At 41.5% G+C, this 26,371-nt stretch overlaps 1 protein-coding gene across 1 annotated transcript in view; it reads right to left on the reverse strand.

Moving 5' to 3' along the window:
- SLC25A22 (solute carrier family 25 member 22) overlaps positions 1-26,371 on the reverse strand; it is a 52,491-nt gene that overhangs the window by 18,285 nt on the left and 7,835 nt on the right. Inside the window, exons 2-5 of the mRNA XM_075187831.1 lie at positions 16,205-16,299; positions 14,016-14,141; positions 10,139-10,194; positions 9,873-9,963 (exon numbers count right to left, since the gene is read on the reverse strand). Of these exons, the coding sequence (XP_075043932.1) occupies positions 9,873-9,963; positions 10,139-10,194; positions 14,016-14,141; positions 16,205-16,224 (293 nt within the window). The 5' untranslated portion in view covers positions 16,225-16,299. The remainder of the gene's footprint in view (positions 1-9,872; positions 9,964-10,138; positions 10,195-14,015; positions 14,142-16,204; positions 16,300-26,371) is intronic.

Genomic DNA, 26,371 nt, shown 5'->3' on the forward strand with positions numbered 1-26,371 from the left:
TGTGTTGTACTTTGTAGGGTGAGTCATTGTGATATTATGTGAGTTGTTCAACAAGGAAGCGGGCCAGAATCTATTCTCAGCTTGTTTGATTAATGGAACAGCTCATAAGTATTAGCTGGTTTGCAGCAGGTGGCTGCCCAATCTGTGCAACAATTCTGTGGTTTGCTGTCTAATTGGTCTTGTAAAGCAGAGAAATCAATAGGACATATATTGCTTCTGAATAGTTATAACTATGGAGTGTATTTTTCCAAAGTGATCAATGTAATTTATTAGGGAGACAAGTTCTTAAAATAGGTCATTTTTGTTTGCATAACTTTATTCCATCATTTTGCAGAAAATTCAGCATTGCATTTGTAAACACATACATTTCTGTTAATGATGGTTTGACCAAAAATAACATAATTTATATGCTGATTTAATAATAATTGAATGATATAGAATATCTTCTTCTCTGTTCTTCTTATGTGTAAATCAATTGTGCGCCATACAGAACATCAAAAGTATAATTTATCATACCCAATATACTGCCCCACACTGGTTAGCAATGCACACACCAGCAATCAAAGGGTTAACACCACAAGACTGTTACACAAATGTACACACAGGCACACACTAGGCTTGTTAGTCATGCATTAACAATTCACACACCAGCATTCAAAGGGTTAACATGGTCAATCAATATTCTTCATAAAAGGCTAATGGATTCGTTAGGGTATCAAGGACAAAACTTATTAAAATTTAGATTTAATTTACAAAAGTACAGGGCATTTGGATATAAAAACAAACAGATAACAATTGACGCACAAATAATTCATGCATAACAGTTATAAAAATAAATGAGATGAAATCACAGAGAATAAACTTACGTATGATAATCTGTATGCCTGGGGCAGACAGAATGAGATGGACAGTCCTTTAAGTAGATTTAGACCCCAAGAGCTGACAATCTGCCCCTTCACACACAGGCTTTTTGAGCAAACTAAAATGGGATGGCATTCAGAGGAACAGAATACATGCTAATGTGGGGTGGGGGAGGAAATGTCCCCTGGATGTCAATTATGGTTCCAAAAGTTTTGACCTTTCTTAACTTTTCTCAGACTTATTCCAGAGACATAACTCCCCCGTCAATAAACCAGTCAGAACCTCCTGTACATTTACATACCAAATGTAATTACAACAATATCAAATATCATTCCAAAAGACATGAGACTGCTGCGATTTCCGTGAACAGTTGGTATCTATACTTCACAACCCTTTTGCGTTTCTTGTCCCGGAGTACGGAGTGGCACATTGATTTTCCAAAATATGTAATATGAAGGTATGTTCTTTGAAGTTAATATTTCTATATACCTGCTTAGGTAGCCTTCCTCTTTTGCATTGGCCTACAAGGTTCTCACCTAGGGGGTACTTTGTTTTTACAATACCTATTGAAAGGAAGTCTACTGTAAGTAAGAAATGACACGCAGGAACAAGGCAAGGCATGGCTGTGATCTGCATATGTTAAATTAGCTTCCTGATAGAAGTCTGCTGAACCTAAATACCTCCACTGAGCTAATTGACCAAATGTTTTTACCTGAGGGACTTTCCCTCAGGTAAAAACATTTGGTCAATTAGCTCAGTGGAGGTATTTAGGTTCAGCAGACATTCTATAGTCAGTAGACATTCTAGTCATGTACCTTCCTATTTATCAGTTTAATAATTATCTGGGGTCCTGACATTTAATATTTTATTTGGGACCCTCACCTGACATAACTATATCTATAGATATATGGGCATAAGTCTCTTTTCGATACATGATGGAAAAATTGCATTATTTTGAAGGGGTTTTTTTAACCAAAATTATAACAACTAAAAATACAACAGAAATGAATTGGTTTATCAGTGTTGAAAATGGTGAATTTGAAGAAATGACCCTCCCCTCCAAGCCCTGTTACCATACTGACTGGAAAATATCCTCAAATGGCATGTTTTCTCTGTTGACACAAAACATTTACTGTAATGTGTTCTAAAATTTACTTTATTCTGATTAGACAATAATACTACTATTTTATTGGTAGCTAGAAGATGACATAGAACTTTCTGTATCAAAACTGAAAACCTTTGCTAACTTTTCCGTGATAAAAATGAAGCATTAGTTGTGTTGGACAACAGATTTGTCCAGGTTTCTGCACACTTACATTGTTTAATCACTTCAGTTTGGACGCATACTCATGGAGCCGGATATGCTCCCATGGGATATTCAACCCGAGCTGTGGTCGTTGCAGTTTGAAAGGCTATAAAAACAGAGGGTTTATCTAATATATATAGGAAATATATGGGGAGTACAAAGTCAGCACACACGGGCAATTTCCATAACTCTTGATAACTAGGCATGCTGCTGGTTGTGACTTCAGCTTAAGTGTTCTGAACATACCTCAGGGACAAGCAATTACCCATGTGTATCTATCCTAAATGTTTTTTACTAAAACTACAGTATATCTGAGAAAGCCTGTGCAAAAACATATCTCTTAATGTTGTAGATTTTAAAAACTGGGACTCTGATTAGAGGAGAAATTCAATCGATCCTTGCCGAAAGGACCGAACGCCAACTTCGGTGGCTTAAACAAACCTTCTTTGAGAAGGGAGACAAGGCCGATACGCTTCTGGACAAAAGATTAAGAACAAAACGGGCCTCCCAAACAATCGCTGCAATTAAAAAATAGAAAAGGGAACATGTCCTATGACCCCAGGGTCATTAATGACACCTTTTATAACTACTACGAGAACTTATATAACCTCCATAAAGACCAAAGTGCCTCTGTAGCCTCCTCTCAGGACATCAATTCATACTTCGATAAGTGTTCGTTGCCCACATTGTCCCCTCACCAGGTCTCAATTCTGAATCAAGATATCACTGACGAAGTAGTAACATCCACCTTGAAATCACAGAAGAACTCTAAGGCCCCCGGCCATGACGGCTTTTTGATGTTGCACTATAAAACATTTTCTAAAGAGCTGGTGCCTCACTTGACCCATCTGTTTAATAACATTTTGCAGGGAGGTAAATACCATGACGACTCCACTCGTTTCACTATAGTGGTTATTCCTAAGCCAAATAAAGATCCAACATGCTGTACTAGTTACCGCCCCATCTCATTAATTAATGCCGATGTAAAACTCTTTGCCAAAGTCTTGGCAACCCTTTTAAATACTTACATGTCAACCCTGGTCTTCCCTCACCAAGTAGGCTTTGTTCCTTCTAGCCAAGCTTTGGACAACACCAGACATACTATAGAGATGATCGCCCATGTTAACCAAAATAAAATTCCGTCTGTTGTCCTGGCTTTAGACGTCAAAAAAGCCTTCAACAGGCTTTCATGGCCTTTCATGTTTTATACCCTCAGTCACTACGGTCTGAACGGGACGTTCCTGTCGGCCATTCAGGCCTAATACCACCGTCCCTCTTCATCAGTGCTGACGAATGGTTTACTGTCCCCCGCTTCTTCTCTGGATAATGGTACAAGACAAGGGTGCCCTCTGTCTCTGTTGTTAGACGCCCTGTGTATTGAGCCATTGGCCGCAGCTATCAGACAAAACCCGGATATATGAGGGATTCGGATAGGTCTGTCATTTCAAAATATCGTTATTTGCTGATGATGTTCTATTAACGCTCTCCAACCCACTAATTTTGCTTCCAAACTTGCTTAAAGAGCTAATGGAGTACGGTTTCTTGTAGGACTACAAAATAAATAACTTTAAATCGGAGGCCCTATCGCTTCAAGTCTCTAGTGGAGTTAAAAGTATATTAGAATCTTCGTTTGGTTTCCAGTGGATTCCAAAAGCGTTACGTTATTTAGGGGTTCAGATCACAAAGGAGTATAAACAGCTGTTCCACGCTAATTACATCCCTCTTCTTGACTCAATAAAAAAAGATCTACATAGATGGGATTCGCTTTTTATCTCCTGGTTTAGTAGGATTAGTGTCATAAAGATGAACGTTTTGCCCCTATTTTTATACTTGTTACAGACCCAGGTTTATTTTTAGCGAGCTTGCAACTAATTAGCGGTAGATTCATATGGCAGGGGAAGAAGTCTAGGCTTAAGCATTCTTGCTTAGCTAAGTCCACCCACTCAGGGGGATATGGTCTTCCACTCTTTGACCGTTATTATCATGCGGTCAATCTCAGCCATATTATTTCTTGGCAGTCGTTCCCGGGTGTTAAGAGATGGGTTGACCTAGAGAATGCACTCACACCAGCTCACATGCTGAACTCCCTCCCCTGGCCCAGCCGTAATCGAAAGCCAGCTGCAGTCTATTCTCACCCCACTATACAATTCACACTTGACATTTGGGACAAATTGCATAAAAGATGGAAGCTCACCTCATTCCCCTCCCCTCTCACTCATTTGTGGCGCCACCCTGACTTCCCGTTAGGGAACTTTAATTCATACTCATCACCATGGCAGAAAGTTGGTATCACTCAATTTATCCACATATTAGGAGAATTTGCTCCTCAGACTTTCCTGGAACTAAAAGAGGAAACTGTTCTTCCTCCTTTCCTGTACGTTGCTTACATTCAAATCAGAGGCTTTATACAAGCCCAATGCAGAGCATCTAAATTACGTAAGCCCACACCTTTTGAGAGGCGTTGTATGGACCGAATTGAAGCCCTAGGATTGATATCTTTGGTTTATCATGTCTTTCTTAACCCAGAATCGGACTTCAATGAACCATTTGTGTCCGCTTGGGAGCTTGACACTCGTATAACCCTGGATCAGGAGGGATGGTCCCAGCTTAGATTCAGGATCTCCAAGGTCTCCATCAACACTTAGATTAGAGAAAATACTTACAAAGTATATACAAGTTGGTATATGGTCCCCACGAGATTGCATAAAATCTACCCAGGTACGTCGGATCTGTGCTTGAGGGGCTGTGGGGGTGTGGGATCCTTCTATCACATATGGTGAACATGTCCTAGCATCTCTAATTTATGGTCTCAGGTTTCTGCTTTTATTACTAGGATTTTGAAGGTTGAGGTGTCTCCAGACCCGATGGTTATGCTTTTATGCTCTCCGGTTAAATCCCTTACTAAACACAGCTATAAGTTGGTGCAACATATTTGTGCAGCGACACGTCTCCTAATAGCTAAAGAGGGGAAGTCTCCCTGTCCCCGGTTCTCCAGCGCATAATCTCTCGGGTCTGGTATATTGCCTCAATGGAGTATATCACCAGTTTTCTTCGCGACAAAATCCCATACTTTCACAGTGTGGGTCCCTTGATATTCTTTCCATTAGGCCCCAGTGCCTGCTACCCAGTAAGCTGCAACATTTGCTAATTCTTTGAGTGTTCATACACTTTTTCCCTTTTTTTTTTTCACTTTATTTTACCTCACTTTTTCTGGTATGAATGTAAACAAACTTCCATGTGGATTTGGATGCGAGACACCTGGGAGGGTATCGATGGGCTTGGTGTGTCCTCAGGGGGTCGTTGGTTTGTGCTGGTCGCTCCCCCCTCCTGGGGCCACATTGGGTCCTTCTCTCTACCTTTCACCTTCGTGTCTTTCTCTTCACCTTCTCCCCCCCCCCCCCCCGTCCTCCCCCTTACTTCCTTACTTTATTTTTCTCCTTCTCCCTTCATAAGTTATAAAATAAAAAATAATGTAGATAACCACCAGCATCAATCGTGAACATATGAAAAAAAAAAATTGTTCCATTTTAGATAATTCCTTATTTTCTCTTTTGGCTCACTGTTGTGGTCCCTATTTCTGATTACAAGATAAGGAACATGTTTTGTTTGCTGTACTCAACTCAAGTGGTTGTTTTTGTTTCATTTACAATGATCCATTATACTTTCTATGTTCAGTATTGTATTTTTGTCATTGCTGAAAATAAAGAGTTTAAAAAAAGAAATTGGGACACTTTGGGAATGATTCAGAGTGAGACGTACTCCTGTATAGCGTATCTTGCGTGAAATGTTCAAAAAGTGGGTGCAGCATTGTGTCTATGTGTGTTTCTGGCACTTATGCTGCCTGCTACTGCAGAGGTGGGATGGGTGAGGGTAGGGGCGTGAAGGCCGGGTACAGCAAAGGTGTGATCGCGCAGCTGCGGCTCATGCAGACCTGCAGAGCTGTTAGGAGCCGTATGTTTTCCACCGGCTATAGGGCAGGTGCACGTACGTGCTGATGAGGATGACATATCATAAACCAGGCACACATGCTGCTGACGGAGAGATGGACGCATCTCGAGATGTGTACGGCTCTGGATATGGGCAGTAATATCCCCACTTTCAGTGCTCTGTAAGAGTAAGTGTCATTTCAGGTCCTTTATGTCATGCCCCCATCTGCCCACAATTGTTATGATCAATCTGCTTTCACCCAGAAATCAGCACTGTACTGCAAGATATTTGATTGGAACGTTGATTGGTATGTAAGAGTTGTACATACGCACCCCTAATTTCCACATAATGTTGTTATGGTGCAGTGAGCACAGACAGCAGAATAATTACTATTTATGGACTACCCAGTGTCCAAATTATACTCCCAAGACGTATAGTGCTGTCACCTGATGTAATCACTGCAAGAAAAATACAAAGAGGACTTTTATAATATGGCCAATATCAAACAATACTCTCCCAAAATTACTAGGATATGTAACACCCGCTGCCCTCTGTGTACCTTATACAATGGAAGAAATTAGATAGACATATTCCTGGGACCTGAGGCGGTCCCCACTCTTGGCTGTTGAAGCTGTATTTTCCAACAACACTAGCTGCTTGGATGGATGGGAGACAGACATATACATATCTCTGTGAAGTAATCCAATCAGTCACAATGGGGCATGGCCACACACCCCTGAGGTATGCCTACCATCATTAACCACCCTACCCTAAAGACTCACACGTACTGCCATGCACAAGTGGGCGGTGCCCATAACACCTGTCGGCAGTGCTGAGCAGCCGCGAATGGGTCATACCTCATGTATCCTGTATGTTACATCACGTAACATGTGGTGACATCTCTTAGATGATAAGCTCATGTGGACAGAGCCATATTTACCTTGTTTTACGTCACTGTAAGTAATTTCTTTGTGTCATGTCACGATCCACTCAATGCACAGCCCTGCCTAATATGTAAGTGCTTTATAAATAAAACGATAACAATACCTCACAATATAACAACAGCCGGGATCAAAGTGCTAACTGCCAGGATAGCAGGACAGCCCCTGAAATAGGGACTGCCCCACCTAAACTGGGGCATTTGGCAGGTACCTATATATACCTCTGGGGATCGGCCAGCTTGCTCCCTTCAGCCTGGGACAGCCTTGGAGCAACACGTACGGAGCGAGCTCCCAAGGTGAGCGCTGTATGACCAGGCACCGCTGGTCATACAGGACAAGCGCATCTATAATTGGAAGTCCTATTGTTTTAGGGACTCCTCAGAGAACAAGTAGGAAGAAGATGACAGTGGGGACTGGAGGCCTTCGGCCATATACAGCAGCACCTTCAGGTAGTGAGGGCTGGACACTGTACCACGTATTCTCTAACGCTTCAGAGGAACTGTGTCAGGAGCATACTAGTGACGGACAAAGCCTGTATTGCTGGAGTGAAACAGGGGAGAGATCAAAGGACAAGCTGTAGCTTTGTTGTTCATTATTGTGCCTAGAGAACTCTTAGTGGCTGGAGAAGGGCCAAACTTGGCTACCTGCCTGAATGTGCCACATTGTTACAGCAATGCTGAGACACAGATTGCTGGCGTAGATTCATATATACTTTTTCACACTGCCAACACAGAGAGTCTGCCCTGTGTACCCAACCTCAATGCACGTTTTGAAGCCACTTTTGCTGTTTATTGATTATACCCGATATATTGCAAAAAAAAATCATCATTACAGTTTTGTATATAGTTTGTATTGGTGTGGCCATGCTCCTTTAAATCTATATTCATTTTGGGAGGACATGAACTGTATTCATTAGCTGCATGCATAGCAATCTTTGCTATTTGTCAGAAGGCCTGTTCCATGACTAAAGTAAATGCCAATTAAAAAGTAAAACCTTCTGGCCAATAATTTAATGGCTCCAGTGACTATAAGCAACCAACAGCCCTCCACAGTGCAATGGGCAGATCAGGGCTAACAACAATTTTGCATTTGATATACTTTTTAAATCAATATGTGATTTGTTGCTTATGCTAACTTTCCATTACTTGACTGATTTATTAGACTAGTGTTATGTTTAGTTTAATGATACTACAAGTAGCCAGTCACATAGGAGTTAAAACATCGCAGTTGAAAGACTACAATACTAAAAGTGAACATCAGGTGGCAGACTCGCTCACAACCATGCAGGGAGTCCCACACAAGCACTACATACTGAATGCTACAGTAGCAGGATCATTGATGTTACTGTATTTTTTTCTGTACACTTTTCCTTATTATTTTCGGAATGCAGTTAATCTGTTCACCTCCCCCTCTGTCTGTCCTGATGCACTATCCCAGATGTGCACGTTTTGGCTGCTAGCTTGATAAGCACAGAGAAAACACTGACTCCCTCTGCCCTGCACGTTTCTCTGAAGATGTGTCCTCTCTCCTCTTCCTGTACGTTACAATTTCTTCACTTGTCCTTCACCTTACACTGATGGGATACAATTCAGATGTGTGAGCGCTGTTATGGCTGATGACTTCTGCTTGCTTTAAGGGACACAAACCATCCATAAAGAAACATGCTCTGCACAATATACAGTTGTCAAAGTTCTTGCCCCTTTCACATAAGAGTCCAAGATTTTGTTGCGTTACGTGTGTTATAAGAGGATAAGGATGTTGGTGTGAGGTAGAGATGTTCCTCACTGTGGGGCAAGCAAATCATGTTGCACATACCAGTCAGCACTCTCTTTACCTTTGTGTTTTAGATTTGGACTAGTCCGCGTCCCCCTCAAACTGTAGACCAGGTTGTGATTTTACACTTTCCCCCCTGCAGCACAAAATGGTTTTTCCAGTTGCAAGTTTTGCACCCAATAGCTGGATTTGCCCCTTATTATAAATCAGCCCCTATGACTGCTCATAGGTATGACTGATCCCAGCTGAGTAGATGGCGCAGGTGACCTAGTGGGATAACCTGTATGTATTCTTAGTTTTGTCCGGTGAGCCAGAAAACTTGTTATATGGGGCCAACATTGACTTACACGCTGTATGTTTTGCACCCCTGCATAAAGTGCACGTGACTCCTTACCCACCCACATGCACTGAATATGTATCCTCTCAACCTTTACTGTTCTTGTAACATATGTCCTTTTCTGTGCTCTGAACATGTGTCATCTCCCGTCCCCCCATGCACCTTATTTTGGACATCTGTCCTCTCCACCTTATGTACCCTACTCCCTCCTGCATCTCACTCTGAACATTTGCCTTCTTCCTCCTCCTTTACTGTACAATTAACTATTCTCTCCCTTCCTAGCAACTTTATTCAACATTTGTCACAACCGATGTCAATTTCTCTCCTTCTGTCGCTCTCTCTTTCCCTCGTTGCACTTTAATTATTTTCTGCAGTATTTTTTCTTTCTTCTTGTAGGTATAAAGAGAGGAAATTACTTTAATCTGTCAATCTTTGTCCATACTTCATACCTTCCAACATGACCCAGTGTAGACTTAACTAGGCACATTCTACCAACTTAAATCTAAGTTACTGTAATTAAGAGGCAAGCAGAATGGGGATTAGAACATGTGGATAGAAACGGGGGCTGACCATTGTGTAACAACTGTCTCCCCCCATCCATTGCTTTAAGATTAGAGGTGCAGAGTTGTATTTGATGATCTGTATGTTAATAGCTACATTGCAATTAGGCGTTTACGCAGGTTGTACTGTTAAAATACAGTTGTTGGAGGACAGGTTACCCACTCACCCATCTTTGGAGAGAGCATGCCTGAAGAAATCATTAGCTGCTAACTTAATAGCTTTCTCCGGTGTAACAAGGGTTAAATTAACAGCCGCACCTGCAGAGAGATAAGAAAAATGTAATCCCTGAAAGGAAATGCTGAAGAATCTTCTATACCAAGAAACTGCTTAATGTGTGAATTGTACACTTGAAAAAAAACTGTAAAGTCAATAATTGTGGAGATCAGATACATACAATGTTACAAACATGGGTATGTGTACATAGAAGCCCACCTCTGTACATGCCGAAATATCCTTCTGAACGGATAATCTTAACAAGGCAGTCGGACCTGTAAGTAAACAATACCAAATTTTTGTTTTATTTGTAAATATTTTGTTTCTCAGTTTTTTCCAAAATACAATAAGAATAGGGATGGGGGCAGGAAAAAGTAGTAGGAAGACTTTTTGGGAATTGGAAAGAGGGGAATCAATGCAAATAGGGACCAATAGCAACTAAAATAACACAAGCACGGTTAATAGAAATTCTCCAGAACGTTAGGACAATAACGACCCAACCTCGTGTAATAGTTGACTCCCCCTCTCAACCCGACCCTGTCATAGGCTCCCTCGTTGAACTGGTGTCCCCTTTTCCATCACATTGATGTGATATCACTTTATTCGAACCTATGAGCTTATCACTCTGGCTCTTGGACTGGAGTGTAATCCATTGGTCCCAAACTGCCCGCAAGGAATCTGGGATAACATGAATTAACTTTTCATTAAGCATAATCTGGTCAAATTCAGTGTCTACTTTCTTATTTCTGTCCTCATTCACTAAGAGTCTATGGTTCATTTCACTGAAGAACGAACTTGTACAATAAATTTACATGAGAGATCAATTATATAAAGAGAGCTATCTGAGGGTCCATCCTGTCACGGAAACGATTTACTGAGTCTCAATCACATCCCAGAACTCCTCGGCATATCTTCAGCTCTGCTAGATAAGCGGCCATAGGCCAAAGTCTTGAGTACCACTGACCTTTGAACTGCTGATTGATATCAGTTACTGTGTGTCTGTGCCTTGCAAATTGAAACATTATATATGGGACTGAGCAATACATATAAAACAGTGTTAAAGGTCTGGTCTGTTCAGTTTAACTTCTCCTCTGCACCAGAGCCTTTGTGGTCCTTTGATACTTATTGTATATATATTTTTTTTAATGATTTATTGTTATATAAATGCTGTATTCGCACACTCTGCGTATCGGTATTGCTTTCTTGCTAACAGAAATTACTGTGTCACAAAAGTTCACATTTAGCATTGAAGGACAGATCTATGTGGATAATAATACAGATTATATTTCCGTTTTGGAACACAAAAAACTTGTGCCTGTGATACATTTGTTTATTATTGATTTATTTAGAGGGGCTGAAATGTGGGCAGCACGGTGGCTTAGTGGTTAGCACTTCTGCCTCACAGCACTGGGGTCATGAGTTCAATTCCCGATCCATGGCCTTATCTGTGTGGAGTTTGTATGTTCTCCCCGTGTATGCGTGGGCTTGCTCCGGGTGCTCTGGTTTCCTCCCACACTCCAAAAACATACTAGTAGGTTAATTGGCTGTCAAAATTTACCCTAGTCTCTCTCTGTCTGTCTGTGTGTGTGTATGTTAGGGAATTTAGACTGTAAGCTTCAATGGGGCAGTGTTCCCCTCCCCTTAGCTGTATTAGAATTGACAGAAAAGTGGGACAATGTTCAGCATGGTCATTTTTTAGGCCTGCTGATGAAGGGGGAACCCACAGGATAGTCTCTTTCCTGTAGCCACAGGGATCTACAGTGTGTTTGTGTCGTCATTACAGTTCTCCCTAGCCATGTTCACCTGTGCCAATTGTATATTATTGTTTGCCACTGGAGTTGGTCAAGGTGCCTCTGACAACCACTTTGGCGGCAGCCTACGAAGCTGTCTGGGACTTCAGGGATATCATTCTGAAGAAAATACTCCTTAAACATCCGATATCTCTTATTCACGATTTCAAGGTGGAAGAGAAGAGAATCATTGCTGCCTTCTGGGCAAGAGCCTAACATATCAGGCTCAGAATCAAGTCAACAGAGATGTAGTGTAAACTAACATAACTTGTGTACACTAGAAAAATAAGTTGATTCCTTAGGGCCTGAAATACACTGTCACCAGGAATGTATAAACTGTGTATTCTTAAGTTGTTTCAATATGCAAGGTCTTATATAAACAGAGGGAGGAGGAAGAAAGAGGGCTGCCTGAGCAATGGTCTCAGAGTGCAAGGCCAAATAAAAATTGAGGTAAGGAAATACCTTTGTAAGAAATTGTGTCTGTCCTCAACTACAAAAACAATTAACCATACCTTTCAGACAGCTCATTATGATTATGTACCTACTGCCGGGGCCTACAGATGATATTATTGCTAAGAAAAATCGCAACACCCCTGTATTTTGAATCAGTTGTGGTAAAGAAAATTTTTGTTTACCATAAATTTTTGTTAAGCTGTACTGCGAGAAATGAGATTCCTGCACCAAGTTTTTTGTAATTGATAAAAGCTATTTTGTGTTTATTTGGGGTATTAAACCCCCTGACATCATCTCAGACTGAATAAGACATAATATGGAAGCAGGTTAAATAATGCTAGAAGAAGCACAGAATGGGGAATTATGGGAGAGAGGAGGAGTCACCTTTTATCAAAAGCAATTTAACATCTTAGAAAATAACAGAAAGCCAAAGAATAATCTAGGTTATGGTGGTACATGCAGGACTCGGAGGCAATAAGGTTAATCAGAAAGAAGAACACGAGGCCAACATCCTGACAGAAGACTCGTTTTTCACAACTGACAGATTACACGTCTTGTTAAAGGGTCACAAACAGGCAGCGGCAAATGCCAAACTATCCTCAAGAGCAAAAAAGGAAGAGGAGGACAAAAAGATAGAAATAAAAAAAAAAAAGGAAAATATCAAGCATGAAAGTACAATCAGCAAATCTACATAAGGGAAGCTTTTAGCAGACAAACCAGGTCCCGAAAGTTGTAACTCATGTAGAGAGACTTGACCTCTGGTTGGAGAAAGAGATATGTTCAAGCACATTATGTGATGCCTTTCTCCGCAAAGAATGAACGGCTACACAAGAGGCTCACATAGGAGTCTTAAATAATCAGCAGTCTAAAAAGCTATGTGGGAATACAATGATAAACCTGGATACTATATATATATTCGATAAGGACATAGAAGGAGCACTGCTTCGGGGGAAAAAGACAGGAAAAGTAAGGCATGCACCATAGGTTCTCATGGGGACCGAGAAGGATGGTGATGATATAATTGGTTCCCAAGAGAAAGACCTTTATACTGACACTAACACTACATGCCACGACTTTGTAGCCCAGCTCACGCACCCCCAACATTTGTATATATTTTAAATGTGTGCTACTAAACTAACATGAATAAAGCTTAATTGCTTTTATTAATGTGATGCAAAATAACCGACAACCATGAATGTAAATGTCAAATTTATTTCTCTGGAATTTAGTTTCTGTCCTGGTTTTTGCTCCTAGTAAACCAGGAGAAGTGTAATTTGGCCTAATTTTCTGCTTTGTTATCATCTTTCTCTGCAAGATCAGCATCTGATGTTTGCTTTGTGTGGTTTCAGCATCATATGACTTCTCCTTCACAGCTACAAGGACATAATAGAGGTCGGTGGCTCCGAGAGGTAAAGTAACATTATAACTCTCCTTCCCCCATATCTTCATTTCAAGGAAGATCAATATTTGTTTACCAGGAATATGAGCAGAGCTATTTGCTGTCATAACGTTATAACCTAATTCTGGTTACAAATTACCGAATAACATATTTTAGTCTGTAGAGTCATGCAGTCATGTTGGAAAAGTTGGACAGTATTTTTCAGCAGTCACATTCTATTGGCCTAGACAATACCCGTCCAGGAAAAAGGAAGGAGAGTACCTTTAGGAGTACTCTGACTGCTTAAAATGCAGGAGTGGAAAGTTAAAATAAGTGACACTTCATTTAATTAATTTTACTGTATCTGAGTTTGATGATATTAATAAGGTTGTGAACAGAGTCAGCATGAACTGACTGCACAATGCAATTTTCTGTTGCCATTTCTTAACATAAAACAATCAACTCTCCCACTTACATGCTCTTGTACATTCTTTGACCATTTTGCTGGTTTTGTAGTCGGGTCTTGGCCAAGTCAATGGGAAAGACGCAGGTAACTCCAATTAATCCAGCTATTCCTCCATTTAAAAGCTTGGCAGGCAAACTGCGGACAGAAAACAGTGATGTTAAACAATGACACCTGACATCTAGGCTACCACACACTAGATACTGATAATGTGACAAAACAACGCTATGATGTGGTACAAAGATCCCTAATACCCTGGCATGTTAATGTTTCAGCTATTGATGTCGCTCTTGCTCTTCCATATAACAGAGTTCTAGCAAGATTGATAGGAGGAACCGCTAAGTCTCTAGGGTCTGAGACATTGGGTGTGGTGTACAATATATGAAGGTTCTGTCAGTACTGCCAGGGGAAGTAACTGAGTAAGATTCCCTACATACCAGCCAATCATTTTGCTACGTACAGGAGGATGACCAAGGATGGTGCACACTATCAGGCAGGGCCGCCATCAGGGGGGTACAGGGGGTACTGTTGTACCGGGCCCGGGCTCACCATTCCCCCTGCGATCACATGATCGCGGGGGAATGATTCCTCCACCCCTGTGATCAGATCCTGGTGCCAGGCTGAAGACAGAATAGCGGAGAACAGCGGCGGGCCCCAGGTAAGTATGTGTTGCTCATGGGGGGGGGGGGGGTGCTCATGGTGGAGGGGGGGGGGGGCCCGCTCATGGGGGGGGCCCGTACTGGGCCTGATTTTTTCTGAAGCCGGCCCTGCTATCAGGTATAGGTGAAGATACACACACCACTGCTCCAATCCAAACCTTTACTACAACCCTACACTGTGGTCGAAATTGACATTTATAAGTGGCGATAGGAAAATGTAAGTCAGTGGAATTTTATAGTTTTGCAATCAAAGCAGTAGGAGAAGTGGCAGTATGGCAGATCACTGCATACCAGCCCACTGCCGCTATACATATACAATACATACCACAATATGCACCATAACATTCTGAGGTTTATTTACACTGGGGATAGCAAACAATTTCTCCTTAAGCAGGGAACACATGAGAAGTTCTGTTGCTCAGGGTGTGCTCTGAGCCGCAGTCAGTGTCATAATTACCAGTCACCAATATAAACAATTTTTTTTTTCGGGGGGGGGGGGGGGGGGGGGTGAGGACCCAGCAATGCATATATACTTATCACTGTGGAAGTCACAGGGGCCAGCTCATACACAGTGGGGCACCGTTTTTACTATCAGTCACAGATGACGACATATGGTCATCTACGGTGGCTTAGTGGTTAGCACTTCTGCCTCACAGCACTGGGGTCATGAGTTCGAATCCCCACCATGGCCTTATCTGTGTCCCTGCCCCATGTTTGCATGGATTTCTTTCCACTCTCCAAAAAGATTAAACTATTAAATTGACCATAGTCTCTCTCTGTCTGTGTGCGTTAGGGAATTTAGACTGTAAGCTCCAATGGGGCAGGGACTGATGTGAGTGAGTTCTTTCTGTACAGCGCTGCGGAATTAGTGGCGCTATATAAATAGCTGCTATGATGATGATCTACTGACCCCATTTAACAACATGGCCAAAAATGATCTGATAAATTTCATATTATTATTGGGCATTATGGGCGTATTCATGGTCTGCACTGCGATATTGGGCCGGTTGCTCAATACTGGCTACATTATCAGCGTGTTTGACCATCATTACTATTTGATCCACAATATCTCCTGCTCCTTTGCAGGTGTATCGATAAGCCCTGCTTCTAGTAGTAGTGACTGGTATGTGGGGCTACCAGAGCCCTTCAGTCTATTAACTAAGTGTGAATAAAACGTGTATGTGACATGCAGTGATTGAGTAATGTTTGTCACCTTTTCTCTGGAGAAGATTGCTACAGTGTATAGATATAGATGATATCACAGGAGGCAGAACAATGAACTATGAACCTTGAACCATTCTCTGTCTAACAAAAGTGATTGCAATTAATCCAAAATAAACTGTGGAAAATCTCAGGAGTGGAAATATTGCAATATTATACCATTGCACAGTCTGATACATGAATCATGAGATGTGGCACATTTCCAGGTATGAAAGAAATAATTACTGTACTGAGAATGTCCATCCCACACAAGGACAGAACCTCAATCACTGCAGCACACATAATACCCCTGTATCACACACTTACTGATGTGTATTTTACCTGATTTGTTTATCAGCCATTTAATTACAACGTAACCCAGGTAAAAGATGGAGCTCCTTCCTCTTGTAGTGGAGATTGATCGAGTCTGTCAGCTCCTATGAAAGACGAAACAAAGACATGATATATATCTGAACACTTTGTTAATCCCACTATCTACAGCACATCTTACCTCAAGACTTTGCTCGAGAGCTTTATGCTACAAAACCCCTCTTTTATCACCATATATGGGACTTTCCTGTGTACTTAACACATTCAGCTCTAAAGGGATTGTCTAACTCTGGAGATCCAGTGTGAAAATGTGCAACAATCTGAGATGATACACTATATATAATGCAACAGGGACAATTGTGATTTGTACAAGAGAGGGTTACACGTTACCCATATATTACAAGCTGATCAATCAATAATGGGCGTAATTGATATTTAACAGCTTTTGTGCCATGTATTTAATTACTGTCCGTAGGATCACACGTGCAATGCGTAGAGTTCTATAGATCACTAGCCTGATGTGTATTACTGACAATCTACTCATGTCATGATCCTTGGAAGGCAACAAGTGCTTGTCTGTACAACCATTAGTAGGGTATTATCTATTTAATTTAGCTACAATTTCAAACACAGACTCTGTTTTACTATTTTTGGGGGGCAAATGTCCAAAAGGTCCTGTTCACACTGGTTTTTTAAGTGGTTGCTGCGGGTTATCTGGTTGTGAGCTTCCTAAAAATGCAACCAAGGTTGGATATAGTATAGACTGAGGGCAGAGTTGGCCGCACTAGCGCCCAAGATCAGAGACACAAACTGCGTTCACTAAAAAAACTGGAATTCCGGGCAGATACATATACAAAGCTGTAAGATACATACAGTTCTGCACCAGCAGCATGCGAGTCTGGTCTACGGCAGGCATACGACACATACTTTTATAAACATTTGTTTTGGTTGCAAAATATGTATTCATTATTGTGCATCCATAAAACCTCAAACACACAGGCTCAACGCACATAGAAAAGGCGTAATGAAGAAAGCAGCTATCCGCGTCAGCAGAGCATTCGCAAACAGCCAATCACTAACCTTTCAATATTGCTGGAGAATATCATCAATATTTTCTATTTTCACCTGTCATTGACCATCCTCAAATAATACAAAATGGACAGGTGTATATGCATCTATGTCCGATCAGCATGCGTTCCTAAACTGCATGGACACACCTTGACTCTACTAGGCCTACATTAGAATCCTTCCCTCCCCCGCCTCACTTCGCCAGGAGCCAGCAGGCGAAGTGCCAGGATCACTTAAATCTGCATAGGTACATATGCCTGCAGCACTTTCTAGGGCATTTCACTCAAGATACGCAATGTAAACGGAGGTAGTGCTCCATCTGCATCATTCCCGAGTGCCTATGCTTTCCTTGTCCAACACATATCAAACATTTACTGTGAGGAGAAAAAATGATGCGAGGTGATGAAAATAATCATACTGGGAGTTTATCTAAGGGTTTAGTGTCATTATATTCCATTATGTAACATTTGAAGCTAGAGATTTTAATGTTTTAGAGAGATGTGGATGAGGTAGGGTGTATTTCTGGTCATATATGCTGTGGTAACACATTTGTTGTTGGGCAGTTCACCCCACATCACAGCGTGCGACCCAAACCCAACTGCAATATCCATTAACAATCCAATTGAAATCGAACAGATTATGTTGGTAAATGCGGATCACTTAATTGTGAGCATCCAATCTGCTCATTCAATCAGCTTGTGTTGAACTTGGCGAAGCTGAAGCCGCTGACTTAGCAAAAGTAAAGGGAGCAAAATGGAGTTTCTCCCGCTGGAAGAGCTCATCAATTCTACACTTGGCAATATGTGAGGAAGCAGTCTGAACCCAGCTCTATGATGGCTTTGACCAAACACAAACACCCCTAGACAGATGATCCAAATTCTTGTCATCTCATTTCTCTGGGACCAGAACCAGCTCTTCAGCGTTGAATAGAACAGAGTGATCCCCAAGTCTACAATGAGTTTATCGCCTCAGTGGAAAAGTTCTGAGCAACCCAAAAAATGCCGAGGTATGTACCCTTACCTGCTAGTCCAAGCTCTCAGCAGACTGGTATTAAGAGAAACTTGACAACCTGGTCCTAGAACTAAGTCGGGTGTAAGCAGACTGGAACAGTAGCTACAATAAAGGGGGAAAAGGCAGAGCAGCCCTTAGTATCCACCCCCATGGTGTTAAAAATGGCACATGGCTATGTTTGTGTGTGGTCAACTCGGATAAGATAAAACATTAATTATTAATTACAAGTTCTTATGTCTGGAGATATATGCAGTGATTTTACACTTCTGCAGGACCTGCTCAAATGGCAACAGAACTTGACCCAAACTGTCATCCTGTTCACCTCACATTCTCTTTTACTTTGCTAGTTACCATTGAAAGCACAGCCATGAACCATTAGAGAAGTCATGAAGCAGCCAATAATATATTCTATTCATGTTGCACTATGCCACTCAGAGGCAGTGGCCTTAAGGAATATGACCTCCAGAATGGGTTGTCAAAGAGTTAGTCCTTATGTCTACACACTTAGAGATACACTGAGAGATCTTGTTGGGGACCTTGTTTCCCAACTCATGAAAAACATCACCTTAGTCTATCACCCACAAAACGATGGGCTCATAGAACATTATAATTGCACTCTGAAACATTCTAGCTCATGAGAAGTGAGAATGGGATACACTTCTTCCATACCTGTGATTTGCTATACAGAAGATCCCTCAAACCTCTACGGGGGTTTGGGAGCAACAAACCCCATAGAAGGCATGTTTGATTAAGAGAGAAAAGCAAAAGTAGCTTAATTATTTTCAAACAACACTTAAAACGTCAGTGAGTGTAAAGACAAAGGCAGTATCCACATCATTTCAATAGAATGATGTTGGTCCTACTTCCCACACAAAATAGTAAACTCCTAGCAGACCAGCAAGGGTACTATGAGGTTGTTTAATCCTATGGGAAAAACTGAACAAATTTATCATATAAACTTCATTACGCCTTGGCAAGAAGAAGCACAATCTAGTGCTAGTCGGGATCACATGTGGAGATCTGATGGTGACTGTCAGGACCAGTATGGAGTAAAACGAGCCGGTGAAAGTCCTGATGTGAATGAATTGTATACTGAAGCACTATGCTGATCATGCACCCACATACGTTGGTGAAGTGGTAATATATTTCATTGACTGGGAGTCCCATCATTCTAGAGTAGAGGCCATATTACAGTCCTTACCTTTAGCAATTCTTACACTAAACCCTGCAAAGTGTGCTATTGTTAAGATGGAAACCAAGTATTTAGGGTATGTGGTGGGTCACGGTCAGATAAAGCCTCAAATGTACAGTGGAGGCCATAAAACAATGGCCTTGGCCCATAAGAAAAACCGAACACTTGTTTGGGCCTATGGGTGCTTTCGCCACTTTGCCACTAGAACCGTGCCCCTAAAGGAGCTTCTCAGAAAGAATAATCCAGACCAATTGGTCTGGGCACATCTGGCACTGCTTTTCTGGGACTTGAACTTGCACTCTACTACTCCCAGATTTTTATCCTACATTTCTCCACCGAACTGATGGGCCCAATGTTGGTCTTTGTGCCGCGCTGTCCCAAGTATACAACAGCGTTGAGAATCTGTTACTCTATTTGAGCCACAAGCTCCTTATATGGAAAATTCATTATGCTACTATAGAAAAGGAATGTATGGCCATAAAGTGGGCCGCCGAAGCTGTACAATACTGTTTGTTTTGTCAGGAATTCACGCTGGTCACCAATCATGCTCCACCACACTTGATGCAAACCAGCCATGAGTCAAACGAGAAGGTAACCCGTTGGTTCCTGGCTCTTCAGCCATTTCAGTTCATAGCTGAGCATAGACTGGTTTTGTTGCACAGCAACACAGGAGCCCTCTCTTGGAAATATGCACTCTCAACGGGTTTGGCATGGTACTGAGCTGTAATGGAGAAGCCGGTCACTAAGATGTTAGGAGTGGGCAGGTAACTGGGAGTATAGACCACAACAATCAGGAGAACGATGGGCAGAGAATGGGGACTGGCTGACTGATAAAAGGGGGACTGAATGAAGAAGACAGATGGAGACTTAGGGATGACTGGCCAACTGCATAGAGTGGAAAGCAGTAGAGACATTTAGGGGGTATATTTACTAAACTGCGGGTTTGGAAAAGTGGAGATGTTGCCTATAGCAACCAATCAGATTCTAGCTGTCATTTATTTACTGCAGTCTACAAAATGAAAGCTAGAATCTGATTGGTTGCTATAGGCAACATCTCCACTTTTCCAAACCCGCAGTTTAGCTAATCTAGCCCTTAGTCTTCTTTTAAAGAAGTAGGCTTTGCTTTAGCTGTCTTTATTCAGTGCATAAAGAAGACTGCTGCTCCAGCACAAATGTTGCCTGATCCATCTTTGACGTTTTTGTATGCACTTTATAAGCGTTTGGATGCACTTACAAATATGTCCAGCCTGCGTTCTTTTATGGTGCATCTGTGACACAAAACAGCTTTCCAAATACATATGTAAATGCTCCCTAACCGGACTTATAGTGGGGAATTCAGTTCAGCGCAAGGTCCCATAGAGGTGCATGCAAAGATGAGAGGAGATTTCTCCACTGTAATAACTGGTATTCTGCCCAGCCGCACATCTCACAAGGCTCTTACAGGACCTTATGTTGATTTGAATTGTCCCCATAGAGTCCATTGAGATGATCTTTCAACTACATTGATACATGTCAGACGTACTGAAATGGAACGCGAAGCGTTAAAGAACAAAACATAAATCACTGCCGTGCAATGAATGTAAAAATTCAAATATGTACAATAAACTTTTCTGTATTTAAAATTATAGCATTTGTTTTTCATGATGGAGTCTCTTTAATGTACTTACTTTAAAATCTGATCTTTGAAAGGGTTGGATTATAACTCTTGTCACGTGTATATTAAGCACACAAATTGTTTTGTGTCACAGTGTAGAGTGAGTAGAAGTGTGATAAGTAATATCTGCTCCTGCTGTTTGCACATACATGTTACAATAGTACAGATTCTGTGTAAGTAGGATACTGAGAATTTAAAGCCACAGCAGAATGAGAGAAGGTAGGGTGTAAGGAGAAGAGGTAAAATCAATGTATTTGGTAAAAGAAGAATGAAGCATTAGTGTTAGTAAATCAAGAAGTTGTGCAGGGATATAGTGGACCAATGTTGGCTAACCTGTGACACTTCAAGTGTTTATGAAACTACAAGTCCCAGCATACCCTTCCAGCAATAAGCTGCTATATATTAGCAAAGCATGCTGGGACTTGTAGTTTCACAACACCTGGAGTGTCACAGGTTAGCCAACACTGTAGTAGACAAACGCTGGCCAACACTTGTCAGTTTTTTTTGCTACAGTGAGAGGTAAGTAACTCTATAATGAGAATTAACTCCTATATGGCATTGCCTTTTTTTTACTTCAATATGATTATATCCACACTTTGTATTTTTATCAGATTTACTGCATTACAGTGTTTGAAGCCAAATGTAAAGTTGTGTTTTCTCGGTTTGGCTGTTAGCTGAATACTGGACGCCTACAAGATATGTAGGATATGTACTGTAGGATTTCAAAGCCCTGATCTACACGTCTGCCTCTGCTTCTGGAGCACCCTACTGTATAAATGCAGGCTCAGATCTCATTTCACAGCAAACCAGCAGTAGCTGCTTTGCTTGTGCAACAATATCCAACATTCACACTGTAATGTTTAACATTTTGTTTCAAGTGCACTTTCATGAGATAAGAAGGATGCTTTGTCTGCAAGCTTCATTCCTAAAACACATAAGAATCTGGCCTGTAACATTATTGGCCCCTTCAATGTCAGGGAGGGAGTAGGGAGGATAGGAAGTCAGTTTTCGGATTGGCTGATAGCATTCCTAAATGGGTGTGATTTGTGGGCAAGGAGTAACATTGATAAAGCTCTGTAGGGAAGTATTGTCACTCCGCTAGTATTTAACCCCATCAGCCCCACATAACCCATGCCCGAGATTAGATTGTCACTTAGGACACAATTTCATGCTAACCCCATGTGAAAATCACTGCTATTGTTACTAAGGAACATACTGAGCCGCAGAGCAGATCTTTTAGTCCTCTAATATGTTTTCATTCACTGTCATGGCTGACTATTAAAAAGGTGACTTTGTTTATAAAACAGTGAACTTTGGCAAACTGTGACTCTCCAACATTGGCTGCATTAGAACACCCAGCATGTTGTGACAGTGTTGTAGATATTAGTCAACATAAGCTGAGAAGAGGCCGTAGCTTTCCTTCCCCAATTATAGTATTTAATTTCTTTCAGCAGAAAACACAACGTGCATTTACACACAGTGTCTGTGCAAACAGGATGTGTCCCGGAAACACCCATTGGAACAGATGTGTACTCTGTAAAAAACTGGCAAATACATCGCTGGACGGAGGATAAGCCCTCTGTAGTTGTGCAATTTAGTTTTTTTTTCTGACCATCCATTAGTCCAAATTGATTTATTCTTCCTTATCATATAGGGGAACATGTTATGGTAAATAGCCCCTTCCACTACTAGCAGTAAGAGTAATTATGCAAATCTGTACATCAGATATATCCTGTGTTATGTGTTTAAACAATGGATCATTGTACAGTGACTTGACCTGGTGCATTTCATCTTGCTGTATACGGCAGCCAGTTTTCTATCTAGTAACCTGCTTTATCATCCATCTACCTAATGAAAAATGGCCCAAAACTGCATAGACCTGCGTCCGCATACAATGCGATTTATTAAGCCGGATTACCACAGATAACACATTGGTTCTCGTCTGCATGAGCCCTCACACCACCAGATAGAGCACAGCCAAAACTAACATTATCTTGTTACCGTTAAAAGGAAACATGGCAGTAATTGATGATTGGGACATAAAAAGGGGATTATTTTGTACATGAACAAATGACTATAACCTTTGACTTTATAATGTAATGTTAGTGCATTTTAAAGTTTAACAGATGCTAAAAATTGCATCAAATTTACAAAGCAAAATAAACTTTTAGACCAGGCCTGTCCAACCTGCGGCCCTCCAGGTGTTGTGAAACTACAAGCCCCAGCATGCTCTGCCAGTGGATGACCAGTTGATAGCTGGAAGGGCATGCTGGGACTTGTAGTTTCACAACACCTGGAGGGCCGCAGGGTTGGACAGGCCTGTTTTAGACCCATCCCAGCTAAAGCAGGGACCTAAGACACCTTTTACTTCAAGCAGCTTACTGTTTATATAGCCTGATGCTCAATACATTGCTGGTCAGTGTTTTTCCAACCAACCCACCCCCCCTGCACAGTCTAGACTCAGTGTTGGCAATAGTTGCTATGGAAACTGACTCTCTTGACTACCGGTACCCAGGAGCATCCTCATTTTTCTCAGGAAAGTCAATATCTGTGAAAAGGTAATTAGCAATGAATAGGTTAATGAGATACAGAATGTTGAGGAAACTGTAACACATGTTAAGTAACAAGATTGAACATTGTCTGCCTATTGTATACTATGCAAAACTTATCCTCAGAGGGTGTTTGTTGGCTTCTACAGAGGACTGGAAGTTTTATAGCACAGACATAAAGACTATTACTATAAAGCATGTTCCTCACTGGCCTGTATTACTTATGAATGCATCAGTCTGTGCAGCAGCATAGATGTATAACTTCACATCAAGACGAGAGGTTGGTAACAGACTGACTACAAATTGTCTCTCTCTCTGACACCTCTGTTCCCTCAGGGAGGATATAAATACACATCCCATCAGTTAGAAGTGTCTGCAAGGCAGTAATCTGCTCTGTGATTGGAGCATTGGATCCGGGATGAAGCATAAAACACACACACAGGTGGGGAGGGGTGAGCTAGTGACATCAGCGATTCCAGTGTCATAAATATGGGTCATGAACAGCACAGTGGGATTTCCTCAGCTCCAGATGTCTAAAAAAATAAAACAATGTGGATAGGTGGATGCAGTACTTGTAACATTAAATGCTGATGGATAATTGTAATATGTATCTCATTTATGAGGCAGTGCGCCTATTTGTTTAAGATTCTTATTCTTCTATTCTTGTTGAAAAAGTAATCCAAAATATAAATATAGGGCTTTGTTCTCCCCAGCACCTATTTCCCGGGTGCTCCACCCGGCTCTCGGAGTCCTATTATAATAGAATAAACCATTGTTTCTCCTATTAGAACAGGCACTATGTGAGCACTGCAGCCAGCAGTGTGTGTGTTAGACCACTGACCACCAGTCCAGGCAGGTGTGGGCAATAACCTACAACAGTTTTCAATATTATTGCAAAGTATCATAAGGCAAAATGTTCTGAGGAGAAAACCGTAGGGCCTCATTCATTAAGTGCCGTATCTTGTGTTAAATTACACTGAGCGCGCTCAGAAACGGACTATACGCCAGTGAACGTAACTGCATGCAATTCATCTTCGAACACAAAGGACACTTCCCGCAGCCTACGATTTCATGGGCAGAACAGGGGGGGCTTACGCACGTAGACAATGTACAGTAAGGGCGTGTCAAGGTTGAGCACACGTAGCAACATTCCATTCAAGCTCTGTTTTTCAGTCATATAATTTGCAACAGGTGCTACAGGGCCGAGTGAAAGTGATGACGCCCACGTGTACAAACTAGGACATGTGTCTGCAATCAATAGCAACGGTAAAACTGCATTTTATGTACAGTAGACATAAATAACATCATGTTCAATGTATTTCATGAGGGAATAAAGTGCAAACCCCCCTTTTTATGTTTAATTTACGACTATATTATTAAATTAAATTATATTATTAACAGGTGTTAATGTATTTAATAATATTTTTTTTAATCTGTGCACTCTGCTGGGACTTTATATTTCACATATGTAGTATATGTATCCTGCAGCGTCTGTCAGAGCAGAGCGTACCTAGACCCGTTTTTAACAAGAAACATTTCTTCAGAGCATGTAGTTCAATACGGATGTGTGCATGACCGAAATGTAAATGAAGCCAAGTAATCAATGGATTCCTAAGGATTGTAACTGCACACATAAATAATTTAAAAAATGATTTTGACTACTTAAAATCAACAACCTGGGTTCCACAACTTACTGGAAGAACTCCAGATACTTCAGACCTCTACCCAGAATCAGCTTTGGGAAGGCTTCGCCATGTCTGCCAGGTGGCAGACATGTTTTTAATATCCGACATCTCTTCGCAGCAACATCTGTAACCATGGAAACAATCTGTGAAATGCAATCACTGTTTCCATGGTTATTATTAAAGTCACTGACTAAAAATGTGGGAAACCCTCCATAGAAATGTGGCAGTGTCTAATTCCTGAGTGACTATATGGGTCACCAGAGTGGTCCTGATATTCAAGGAAAGACAAGATAACAGAGCTATGTTGGGTTCAGCGCCAGAATTGCCGCAGTCAGAGGTTGAAACGGGGCCCAGGCCTTAAAGGACAAATTTAGACAATTGGCATCATCACTAGACAAACAGCAAATTCCTTGCATTGTGATCACTGCTCATAGCAATCAAATGAAAAGTTGTGCAGGGAATGTAGTGGTGCCAGAAGATTGCGTGGTGATCCCTAAGAGGAGGGGAGCTCACGGAGAAGGAGGGGAGAGCTCAGGTTAGGTCTCCCCTGCTAGGCAACACTAATCGATTTGTATAAAATGCAGGGACCAGTGATCCCTCCCCTTCTATTCTACATACAACTGAGTCTGCAAAGGAAAACTACAATTGCAGGCTTAACAAACTGAGATAAGATTACAGTGTAGTTTTGGAAGCTGTAGGTGGCAAGACCTGACAAGCCTGTACCACAGCTTCTCCTGCCAACCTTGGAAAGGCGTATGGCAACATTACACTAAGGGGAAACAATCCTTGCTAATCTCTGCTACAGCATAAGACAAAACAAAAGATCATAGAATACATTACTGGCTTTTTTAAAACGTCACATAAAAATAATGTTTCTTACATACTTGCCAATTCTCTCCCGGAAAGTCCAGGAGACTCCCGAAATTCAGGTCGGTCTCCCGGACTCCCAGGAGAGCTGGCATTTCTCCAGCATCCCGAAATTCCCGTAGCAAAATGACGCGATTCTCTGTGAATCGCGTA

Source organism: Mixophyes fleayi, chromosome 10 (assembly GCF_038048845.1).
Source record: "Mixophyes fleayi isolate aMixFle1 chromosome 10, aMixFle1.hap1, whole genome shotgun sequence".
NCBI lineage: Eukaryota > Metazoa > Chordata > Amphibia > Anura > Limnodynastidae > Mixophyes > Mixophyes fleayi.